This window comes from Plectropomus leopardus, chromosome 22, assembly GCF_008729295.1.
Source record: "Plectropomus leopardus isolate mb chromosome 22, YSFRI_Pleo_2.0, whole genome shotgun sequence".
NCBI classification, from domain to species: domain Eukaryota; kingdom Metazoa; phylum Chordata; class Actinopteri; order Perciformes; family Serranidae; genus Plectropomus; species Plectropomus leopardus.
The window spans coordinates 8,434,652-8,447,265 of record NC_056484.1 but is presented as its reverse complement, the minus strand read 5'-3'; the positions used below and the strand labels follow the sequence as shown (position 1 = coordinate 8,447,265).

General features: G+C 39.3%; 1 protein-coding gene across 3 annotated transcripts in view; it reads left to right on the top strand.

Moving 5' to 3' along the window:
• Nucleotides 1–12,614, top strand: part of cacna2d1a (calcium channel, voltage-dependent, alpha 2/delta subunit 1a) — a 114,013-nt gene that overhangs the window by 25,523 nt on the left and 75,876 nt on the right. For all 3 annotated transcript variants that reach the window (XM_042510981.1, XM_042510980.1, XM_042510979.1), the window contains exon 3: nt 828–944. In XM_042510981.1, the coding sequence (XP_042366915.1) occupies nt 828–944 (117 nt within the window). The remainder of the gene's footprint in view (nt 1–827; nt 945–12,614) is intronic.

Genomic DNA, 12,614 nt, shown 5'->3' with positions numbered 1-12,614 from the left:
TCATCCCAACTCGTCAAATGTTGCAGCTTTGTCAGTGGACATATAACGAGTAAGGTATTCTTTTACGTCTCTTGTTTATGCTCACAGATACTGCTAACGTGATGTCAACAAATGCACATGGTGGGAAGAAGAAGGCACATGGTTGTGTTTAGGCAACAACAGCAAGGGTGTTAGGATTAGAGTAAGGAGATACATGGTAATATGTAGAAAAAACTATCACATTCAAACGGGCAGCGAACGAATCCCTGCATCAAAGTCTGGGTTTGTGGTTTGCGGACAGGACAAGTGCCATCCTCTGGTATACAATAACACTGCGACTAATTCTGTCCGGCCACATTCTCCACTAACGCTGTCTGACAGTGTTCCATGTGCATGCAAAAGGTGACTTTTGGCGTAGTGCACATACGCCAAAAGCACTGACAGAACGGCCCTATTATGATGAATTCGGAATGAGAATGGGCTGAATGTGCAGAATGACCTGATATAACTTTCTAATCTGGCTCAATTTTTTCTGCAACACAAACCAACCACAGCAGGGTCTTATCAAAGACATCTAATTGCATATGTGGCCTAGAGTGTAAAGTGCTAACCATGACCTGCCACACGCGTTTTGATGTTTGATAACCTTTAAAACTCATGAATTTAGTACTCAACTTGGCAATATTACATTGTCTCTTTAATACCTGAAAAAATCTTTTTTTAATGCAGGTATGTTTTCAGTCTGACTGCCGTCATATTGATTAAAAGTTGACATCATGACATATGAGTTGGTTTAGTTTAAGTTCTGCTTATCTCTGACCCTTGCTCTTCTCCTCTGATTGTCTCAGATATATCGTAAACACAGACCTCACTTCAGCGTGGAATCCAACAATGCAAGGGAACTGGTGGCGACGGCTGCTGGGAATATAGAGAAACTGCTGGCTAATCGCTCCCAAGCCCTAAAGGTAAGTGTGATCCCCTTACGCAAAACTATTTTGTGTCAACCCTGCCTCTTGGGGAAATGACAGAGTTTGGTCCTTGCTTCGTCTTTGTCATCAGCTTGACTGTTTTTGTTGTTGTTGTTGTTTGGGATAGGCACATAAGATGCAAATTTTAGTGTGTTTGTGACACCAGATCCAGTCCATCTCTCCTAACACAGTGCCCAGAGCCCAAGGAAACACACAGAAACAATCTGCTGCTCCTCATTTCACGTCAGAGCAGACAGTGGAACACAGCCACTGCTTCAGGCTATACACTGATCCAATATAAGCAGACATCCTCCAGCTAGATGACTTGATTCAAAGTTACCAGTCTGGGTTGAAAACTGCTAAAAAATGCTGAAATTTGTATGCGTTGTATCACATTTTGCTGTGTTTAAAAATATAGTTTTGACGATTACCCTGTTTAGTTTGAACTTTCAGGAATTTTTTGTCTTTGCTGTGACGACAGAGGCTGAGTCTGCTCTTGTAATATATATATAGTTTTTCACTAGTGGTCGAAAAAAGATTTGATGGTGGAAAAAAAAATTGATAAAAGAAAGAAATTAATGGTAGAAAAATGGATAGTGGATAAAAATAGGTGGTGGGAAAACATATCTTTTTATCTTTTTAAAAACATTTTATTTTATTTTATTTTTTATTTTCTATTTTTTTTACCTTTAGGGGCTCTGTACTCTTTCAAAGTGGCGATGTATTTAAAACAATTATTAAATCCTTCTTGGACAAAGAGACATGATATGTGGCAGCACAGGAATAAATGCAGAGTGTAACCTTTCCACCAAAACAAAAGCCAGATGTTAGCAAGTGTTGGTGAGTTTTTTGTCAAGTGGGAAAAGGACTGGAGTATAGTTTGACAGAGCTGCTTGTGTGGCTTTAGACTCTCAGTCTTGTGTCCATGTTGTTACAGAGGACAACAAGCTAAATCGATCTGCACAACCTTTCACTGCTCCTTAGTTTAAACACAACAGTGTTTGGCCAACCAAATTGAGATCTCGGGGCATTCACCACCTCGATCAATCCAACTCAGAGAGCCAGAAATATCTAATTAAGCCTGACAGCCTGTTGCCATAGTAACGTCCTCATTGATTACCCCATCAATCCAGCTGAGTAGTTTTTCTTACATCCCAATAATTGCCAGGGGATGAGGGACAATTAGTTTTTGGTGTTGTTGTGTCGCACCTTGTGAGAGAAACGCGGCTGCTCGGTGAATTGATGGCAGCAGAATAGAGATGTTAAACTACCGGCACGGTTCTTACTTTTTATCAACACCATCTGCTGTGTATTTCACCTGTGTGAGTTACAGGCAGTTGTTGCTGGAAGTGTGAAACCAGCAAGGGAGGCAGGGGAGTTTTTTTTTAAGCTTAACACCATATGCTGATGTTCTTTGTTCCTCTCAAAATGTCTGATGTGTTTACTTGTCACTGTGTTGAAGAGGAAATAGTGGTAGCTACTGTAAATGGTGTTCTGGATAATGAAGTGGAGCTGGGCCAACTTTATGGCCATCAATTTATGTAAGGGACCGTAAATAGTTGCTTTGTCCACTTAGCTGAATCATGAATTGAAATGGGAGGAGGCGACTACAGCATCTGTAATGTGCCCGACCCGACCTACGCTAATCGAATATTTTTCAATCTATGTGGTAACCAACCCCTCCCTTTGACTCTTCTTTTCCATCATCCTTCAATTTCTTTCTTCCTTTCATCCCTCCCTCTTTGCTACGTCCATCCCTCGCTCTATTTGGAAAGGCTGATTACACGCAGGATGAAGTGATCATTGTGCGAGAGGTTATAGCTTTCTGTCGGAGAGAAATTGAATGGCCTGATGTGTGTGAGAGAGAAATGATGATGAGTAGAGGGAGAGTGGTAGGAAGTCCATGAGTGCACTATGAGCCACACCTCCCATGAGCGAGCATACAAAAGACTAGAAGCCTATTATAGACCCCCCCCGCATCCATTAAGATCTCTGCCTTTTAGTACACAATTCAACAGGCAGCACTCTCATCCTTTTCACACAGCACTGCTATATGCTGTGGTACATAAAAAAAGTTTCCACCTCCAGATGCTCTTACGCTAAATTTTGTGATGAGATAGTGCCTAAGGCATTTTTGGAGCACCCATTTTCCCTGAACCTGTCGCCTCTACTGTCGATGTAAGATATGTGTCGTGAAATCCAGCTGAATAAGAACAAATATCTGAATAACAGACCCATTTGGGATAAAAAGCATTATCTCAGCCACCTCAGAGATAGTTTCCTAAAGGCCATTTTCACAATTTACATTTTGACATGCCAAAGCAGGGAAAGCACAGGTGTAAATAGCAACATTAATTAAGGCTCCATTCAGTTACCAGTCTTTCACAGTGAATCTTTATTGTCTATCGTTACAGAAAGTCGTCTTAGACGTGCCTCAACATACAACATACAATGCAAAACAAAGTCGGACAATGAACATACAGCATGTGATTCTAAAAACAGAATAAAACCATATACAAATAATTTAGACTGAATAGAAATTACAATATACTACTGCATGCAAAGTGGCATAGTGTTTATGTAGATGTGTGGATCATTGCCATTCATATTAGATGTTTATGGCAGCGGGAATGAGGAAGGTATGTTTTTCTTGGCCGACGGAACTTTATAGTGGCGGACTGATGGTAGTAGCTGGAAAGACTTTTGCAGGGGGTGAATGGGATCTTTTGTAACGTGATAGATTTCCTTACAGCTGCTTGGGTATGAAGTACTGACAATGGAGTTTGGGTTTGGCCAGATATTTTACTTGCTTGGTTAATGATTCGGGAAATCTTTGATTTGTTCTTAACAGACATAAAGTTGAGCCATCATTTATGTTATTGATTCTACCTGCGTGTTTCCTGCTTTGATATCTGTTTATCTTGATAAATGCTGGTAAGTTCATAGACTTTAAAGGGACAGTTCACTTCTTTATCAAAAATACAAATATAAATGTTTTTCCTCTTACCTGTAATGCTGTTAAAGATTGTTTAGTTGCCGTGTGTTTGATTCCTGCCTTCTGTACAGTATAATGGAGTTAAATGGCACTCAACTTGTGGTGCTCAAAGTGCTAAAAACATACATTTGAAAACTCAACAGTAATGTCTCTTTACAGAAATCATGACCCACTTACCCAGGATAATTCACAGAACTTGTTTTGAGCAGTTTCATGTAGGAACTATTCAAACCCCTATTTCAAATTTGATTGATTTGAATTGATTTGATTTGAAACTACTATTCAAATCAAACCACTTTCATAAAGTTTCAGAAGTTTAAATGCAAGTGAAAAGAATACTGATGTCAATCCAGGTGTTAAAGGGTTAATGGCTGTTTGGCTATTGAAAGCAAAATTAACTGAAACTAACATCCCTATTATGAACTACAGAGGCTGCTTTTTATCTCTTTTTTTCTGTTCCTTTATTTCTTCACAAGAAGAAAGTCACACCACCACAAACAAAGTGTTTAAGGGTTGAATTTGAAATTTTGTTAGCCTACTGTACAACCTCATGCCAGCGTGATTTACAAGCCACTGATATTGTGTGTATTTACACCGCCTGCAGCTGTACAGTTGGGGCTGTGTCGTGCTTGAAATAAGCAGGATAGACAATGCCTCCCTGACTGGTGGCATTTCTCTTTACACTAGGGCAACTTGTCTCCTCTGGCATTGCTTTGCAAGTGCTTATTTGTTTGTGTGTGTTTGGGCGTATGTGTTTGCCAGCAATTGTCAAGAAACACAATCCCATTAGAGTGATGGCTGCTGTCATTAACTTAATCAGGGGCCCGCTTGGATTTGCTGTCTGTCAATCTGACATCTGCCCATCCTGTCACCTCAATTCAGTCGTAGCACTTGACGTCGGTGCTCCTGTGACATGCAATCTCTCAAATGTTGGCAGCTGTGGCTACTTAGAGGGAGACAGATCTTTCATCACAGCAAAAACATGTAAGGCACAGATCATGTTTATTACACTCAGTGTGTCTAAATCTGTCTTAGGATGTGCACAAGACAGGAATCTTAATTTCCAAGACTATATTTAAGCTGTTTAATGCAATATGTTAGCGATGGCAACTGTAAAGGTAGAAAAAGTACACACAGGTGTCAGTGCAAAAGCTCTGCCACATACAAACTTAAGCAAAAAAAAAAAACTAGCCATATTTAGCAGATGTGTGCATGAAGACTTATATAATATAATAAGTCACTTACTGTATACAGTACAAGCAATGGGATTTATTGTAAGGAAGAGAAAACTTATTTCCTAGAAATGTCAGAAACAGATTGGAGAGGTTACATTGGAGCCAGATGTTAGCTCTATGGGGTATAATTTCCTTTTGGTCACCTGCATTACCCCTGCAGCTTGTTCAAATAACATTTTGGATTTTACAGGGAAAGAAAAGTACAGAAAAAAGGTAGAGTTGAGAACCAGTATCAAATTCTAGGTAGGCCTACTTGAACTGATACAGTTATTACTTTAAATATGAACAGGCTCCAATTTTACTAGGTCAGGGTAGTGTTGATTGTGTTGATATTATTGATGTGATGAGCCGTTCTCAAGAAACCTGCAAGCGGAGTTACTGGAGGCCAACTAAAGTTAAAGTTAGGAAGTTAAAAAGAGACTTGGTGTTGCTTTTTTACTTTGCTTTTTGGTTCCTTCTTCAGTAATCCCAAGTGTAGTGTTTTTAAATCAATGTACACATTACACTCTGCTCACTGTCATTTCTGTCTCCAATCCATCAAAGCTGTCCTAGAAACATGGACTTGTATCTGCCATGTATCTGTACTGTTGTCAGTGAGTCTGCACTGGTGGCCAGTATTTAAAGGACTTGTTTCCTGTTTAGTTCTGCATGATGAGTATAAGCTGTTCATGCATGGTTTTATTGATAGTTTTTATGAGATCTGATTGCTTCCTACCTTTTTCAGTTTCATGTCATGACACAAAAAAGGCTCCAAGTGTAAAGCTCACTCTCTCTCTTTTATTCAGCGTTTGAAGCGTCACTCCTCACCCATCTGTTTCAACTATTTCAGGCTAATGTTCCCAAAGTGTTGGTGATTGGACTAGGGAAATAATTTTGTTTCCAAGCCACTCATGGGTGATCAAAGAATTTGACTCTTTCATGTTGCGCCGCAATACTCTGCATTCAGCGTGCGTTATTCTTGAAAGGATGTCAAGTGAAACTGGAATTCCCAACAGGAGAAAAACCACTGCAGTGCTGAAAGAAACTTTTTTACCTCAGACGAAACCCCTGAAAAGCATCTACAATGTTCTGCAGTTGATTATTTTAGTTTTTAAGACAGAGATGTAGATGTGTCGATGTGTGTGTGTGCGTGCGTGCGCGTGCACACCAGACTGAGAGTTGCCTCCCAGATCTCTTTGATACTTCAGAAGATGAGTCAGATTCCTTCAGCGGCTGTTGTCATAGCTTAGTTTCACTGCTGATACATCTCTGGAGATTAGTTGCTGAACCTTTAGAGACACCCATGCTCCACTTGTAGCCAAACTGGAGATCCGCATGCTTGCACATGCAAATGCAATCATTTTTCCTACCTTTTTGTCCTTTCGGAGCCTTTCCCGAAAATCATCTCTCTCCTTCTCCACTCTTGTCAGATGTGGTATTTTATGTCTTCTGTTCTGTGTCTTTTTTTCATTATTCCTCCCTCCAACCCTGTCCTTCCATCCTCATTGCTCTTAAGTTCCTCTTAACTTCCTCTCCCATAACTTCACCCTGATTCTCTGTCATTCCTCATTCCCATTTTCCCGTTTTTGTCTCGCCCTGTGTTCTTCTTTTCTCCCTTTCTGTCCTCTCTTATTTCTTTCCTTTTGGATGTGTGAGTCTGTGTGCGCGCATGTGTGTGTGTGGTACAGTTAAAAAATGGATGATAAATTCTTCTGAAAGTAAGGAAATGTTTCGCTTTAAAATTTGATTTCGTCTCTCCATCCTGCCTGTCGACTCCATCAGAAACTTCTCTTTCCACTTCAGGCCATTCTTTCCATTAAACCTGTAATTCTTTTCTTACCATTGACCATGCATGTAAGCAATCAAACTATGGATACTGTGTCCCTACTTAAACAGCTTTCATCTTGCTTTAGAAAGTTTTCTGAGATTGCATTTGCACCTCTGCTCACCTAAATTGCAAAAATGTGTGGGTCATACCTTCTTCCACTGGCACTATTACCTTACACTAAAGATCCCATTTACACTTGACATTAATATTCAATATGCACCTGGATATGCTATCTGGATAAGGCAAAACGCGTGTTAATTTCAGGGTTAACTGCATGCAGAATGCATTGCAATCAGAATGTAATCCGATCAATCCAGTCCAGTGTCCAGCATAAATGGCAAAAGGTTACAGAGGAAGTTGAAACACGTACCCAAATTTCTGCTTAAATAAACATGTTTACATTAATAATTCTATCCTAAAGAGTTGCTGTGTAGTTGGTTGCACCAGCAATATTGCAAAAAACACTAATCTTCTATTTGTGTCCCTGCAATGATCTCAGAAAGTTCGCAGTTACCTCCTGGGGATCAATAAAGTATTACTTATGCTGATTCTGATTCTGAAAGAAAGAAGATAGAGGCTCCAAGGTACAGACCAGACTGGCATTGCATCATCGCCATTACTTTGTCTCTTGATATGGGAAAAAACTGCACTGTCACACTGAGAGAAACTGGGAAATTCTGAAAAGCCATTGTGTAGCAGGTTAACCAAGGCCTTTTAACTGATATTTGAGGCACATGAGATTCATTAGTGTTGTGGTGAAGTGCTAAGTAATGCTGGTGACAGCTACTTATGGATGGCTAACATTAGCTTGAGTTTGAGGCTGCCAGATGTGGACTTTAGCACTTGGACATGAGTCACAAATTTGATGACTTTAGATTTGACTTTGCAATGATGAAAAAAGACTTGCAACTAGACTTGGACTGTAACACTAATGACTTTTGACTTCACACAGCCTTGAGCCTTTTGACTTAAAAATACTTGATACCTTCCCCAAACCCAAAGATTAAAAAGTATGTATTTTTATAAAGTGTGCCACGAATCACATAATTTTCCTTTGAATCAACCAATGTTAACGCTATTCATTCCCAGCAAGAACTAAAGTAAGGCACTAAAGTTACATTACCAAGCACCAGTTGGAAAAATGATGCCAAAGATTATTTTGTTCACAAAAAAAAAAAATGTGGTCAATGAGAAACAAATTGTAGTATGCAAAAAGTGTGTGTCAAAACAAAAAGACATAATAACTCCTGACTTTGTTCGACATGTAATGTTGCACAAAAATCTGTCAGTCAAGGCTCATATTAACATAGATAATGAGCTAACGTGTTGCTAACATTAGCTTCACAGCTAAGGAACTTGTAAGTTGTTGGTTTTTTTTTAATAAATGCAAATTATAAAATATCTATTATTTTTGAAAATTTAATTTACTTTGTAGTTGAAATTGAATTACAGAGCACCTTGCATTTTTTTTTTAAAACTCCAAACCCAAAATACAGGACTTGCCTGTTTTGACAACCTTAATTTTTTAAGATAATAAGGTAAAACATGTCAAAACTCTAATTCAAGCACAAGTCAAATCGCAATGACATCTATAGGGTCTACAGTTTTCTATCTCCCAAAAAGGGCACGGCCCTTACATTTTACAATATACCCTTTAATGTCTAGCTGATAAATGTCCATCGGGAATAAATATTCATATCCATCCATTGACTGATTTAATCAAAGAAACTGAACTTGCCTGCTGCCCTGCTAAGTTTCCCTCTGCTTACTCAGTTTCTGTCTCTTTGTGTGTCTATGACTCAGATCCTCCTCCACTGTGCTATGCTCCAATTGCCTCCATCATTACATCCATCCTGAGCTTACATGTATACGTGACTTGTGGATTAATACTGAATGAGCTCACACATCGCACACACACACAGACACCCTTAGTCCATTTGTACGTTACATTGACCTGAGCTTCCTTTTTTAACCTGCCTTGACAGTAGATCTCTCTGATAGCCAAGCCACCCCCGACTCCTCTGACTCTGTTCTCATCAATTATTGAACCATTCCTCTTAACCAATACTCTTTGATGGGGCCTGTGGTTAACTTCCCCCAGTGGAATAGGTCATTTCTCTTCCCACAGTGACTCCGGCAGAGATCTCCAGATATCTTCATTTATCATAAAAAGAAGGAACATGAGTGAGAGAAAGCTCTGCAAATAGATCGAGGTATTTGCAGTTGTTTCTGGCTCCGGGAAAAGATTTGTTCAGCAAACAGGTGTCAGTATCAGGCTGATGGCTAAATTTGTATCTAAAAAAATGAGATCCAGCTATAACCTCAAACACTAAATGTAGCATTGTAGTTCAAGTAATTTTTTTCACCAAATCAAATGAACATATCTTGAGCATTTCCATCTGATTACACAGAAGAAAACACGTATACAAAAAAGTAGTTTCTTTTGGCCTGAATTGCATCTTAAAGTTATAATAATAAAATAAACTGTCATTATAATAGGTCTGTCAGCATTAACATGTTAATAGCAATGAGATTCAGGTACATTACGCTCCAAAGTTTGGCTAAATATTGTCATCAGAAAAACGGCATCTGAATAAAAATGGACTCAGTGGGTACCCATGGGCCTTTCCTTTACAGACATGCCCACTTAATGCTAGTCCTATGCAGTATTTTGCTATGCTATGAAAAAAAATGATTAATCACAATTAACTATTGAAATTCGGTAATTAAGAACAGCTGAAAAAAATGTATCATTTGACAGCCCTACATTACATCAAACCACATTTTTATACTATTTCTGGTTTTTCTATAATAGCCATTCAGAGTGTATTTAAATCAATAATTACTTGTCTTCATAGTAGTTTTTATTGGTAATGGCAGACCCCGCTATCCTTGTGCTGAAAAAAGATTACCTTAAAGCCACTACAGACTTCAACATGTGAATTTTAAGTTCCCACCAGATAATGTCTGGTGATGTTAAAGTGTCTGTGGATGAGGGCCAATAATTTGGGCTGATCATATGAAGTTTTTCTCTATCTTTATTTCAAGAACATAGTTTTTCAATTTTTAAGCAAGATTTGTTCATTTCATTTTCAGATTTGTCGTCTTTCCCTCAAAACCCTGCCCTTGCACTCATATAGCCCCTGCTCAAAACGTATGCTTTTGCTCTGATATATTTTTGCTTTCACAAACTTACTGCGGACCAACTTGAGATCCACTCAGGCTCCTTCTGTGCGCTCATAAATAGTATGCTCTCAGTTCTCTTATCTTGGAGTTTTTGTCTTCTCTTGGATTTTTTTGTGCAATGCTTCCGTAGATTTCCTCAACCAATAGAAAGCCAGGTGTACTGTTGAACAAAAAAATGATCCCTGCCTCATCGCGGGCACGTTCACTTTACTTGTCCCATTGCCAGATAGGAAAATAACTCAATGTGATCCAGTGTTGCCAGCAGATTTTTGGGCCAAGATTTCCTCTTCCATGTGCTAGTCATTTTGGCTCTATCTCTTTTTTACAGATATTAGCATAAGAATGCTGATAACAATCAGATATAAAGCTCACATAAAGCTTACTTGTTGTCAGATGATAGCCAGTGGGGTCTGAGATTGTATCTCCTCAATACTACTCGGACTACAAATGGAACACAAACTAAAACCAGAATACTTCAAATACCAAAATCTTGAGTACTTCAAATACCAAAACGCAAGTACGTTTCTTACTTTCAGCTTTGTAGAGTTTAAATACACAATAGACACACAAAATGTGAAGAAAAGTAATATTATCACACCCACTTTCCTCATTAAACGGAAATATGTACACCTTTGGAATTAAACTTGAAATCGGCTTTCTCTTGGTCACGGAATAATGACACAGCTTAATTGCCTCATTAACTTATCATAAAACACACTTCATTAAAACTTGACAGTAAAAAAAAATACTCACCCAAACCGTCTTGGTTACTCTTGCTAGTAATTTAGTCAGTAAGATCACTGTTCCAACATTCAACAACTTCGGTTTGGTCGAAATTAATCCTTAATTCACCATTCACTTTTTTCACTATGTAAAAGAAAACTTGCAGTTATTCCCCACAGTCTCTCTCTGCCATTGCCAGCTGTTTACAGACTTTTAACTTCACCTCTATGTCTCTTCAATGTCAGTGTCTTTCAGCTCAGCTTCTTGTTCCACTAGCAGAGACCAGAGTCTGAACTCCTGTGGTGCGTGCTGTGCACTCCATACAATAAGTTTAATAGAAAGAGGAGCATCTGTATTTATGACGGTATTGAAGAACATACCTTCAGGGTATCTAAATACTTCGGTATACCATAATATCATGATACTGCCCAAACCAATTAGAAAGCATGACAACAGTCATTTTCTGCGTAAGCAGATCAGTTTTTATTTCATTTATCTAAAATGTAACTTCATTTGTTTCAATATAAAATGACTGAAAAAGTAGTGGCATGTCCTCCTCATGTCCTTGTTAATGTAAAAAAAACCTTACAGTCTTTACTTTTGACATTAAAAAGCCAAAGAGGATCACACTTGCCGATGGCTTCTCTCAAGATAGCCTCAAACTGGAGAGAGAGGACTGACTTACTGGGACAAGGGGAAGGTTATTCTGTGTGAGTGCCTTTGAGGAACTCCCTCTGATGCTTTGTACCACCTTGAGGGATACTTGTTGACAAAAGCACCTGCTTGGGGGGACATGGCAGCCTGCCAAGACCTCACCCAGACAGACTGCCTGCACAGAGGAGAGCGAACTGACCTGCAGAGAAGATGTTGTGATTAAATTCAAAGGGAGAAAGAGAACAGAAGAAGAGTAAAAGAGAGCAAGTTTCTTTGTCAGTGAAGTAAAAGTAAAAGACAGAGAAAGCGACCACCCAGGAGAGAACAGGAGAGCATAAGGGTAAGAGACATACAGGACTACAGAACAGACAGCTGAGGACTATTTGAATATTGATTGGAGAGGGTTATTTCAGGCTTGGGATTGCATTAGCACTTTGGCAGCAGATCCAAAAAGGCTTTGGCTGCCCACCAGAGCCTGAGACACAATTGGAGGCCATTTTGGAAACAAAAACAACAGTTGTTATTCAACTTTGGCTCCTTGCATTGGTTTAAATCACCATCAGCGTGGGTCTCCATCGATAGGAAACCAAAATCACTTAATTGTGAGTGGGCCGTTGGCATCGGTGCAGAGAGGCAGGTTCAAGTCAAGTCTTAATTGCCGAGGAGAAAGATGGCCTGCGCTACAATGGGAAGATAATGAACCAAATGTTTCGGGTCTCTTGTGTTACCATCTCATGGGAGCTCTACACAGCGCATGGAGCACGGATGCGGCAGGTTACCATGACACCATGGTTGCTAGGCAACATGGGCATCATAAACAGACTCCCGAAATGAATCATTTTCTCTCTCTCTGTCACCCTCTTTTACACTCAACACCAGGCAAACAAAATGAGAAAACTTTCATTCAAGCTCCCTCATTCAGTGTAAACTAAAATATGCATGCATTAAACACAAAATTACCTCTTTGGTAGGATTTATGTTCATTAAATTGTCTGAGAAGGATGAGAGCAGGAGCGTGAGCTTTTTGAATAGAGCTCTTTTAAGTGTTGTGTTATGTAGTGGTGCGT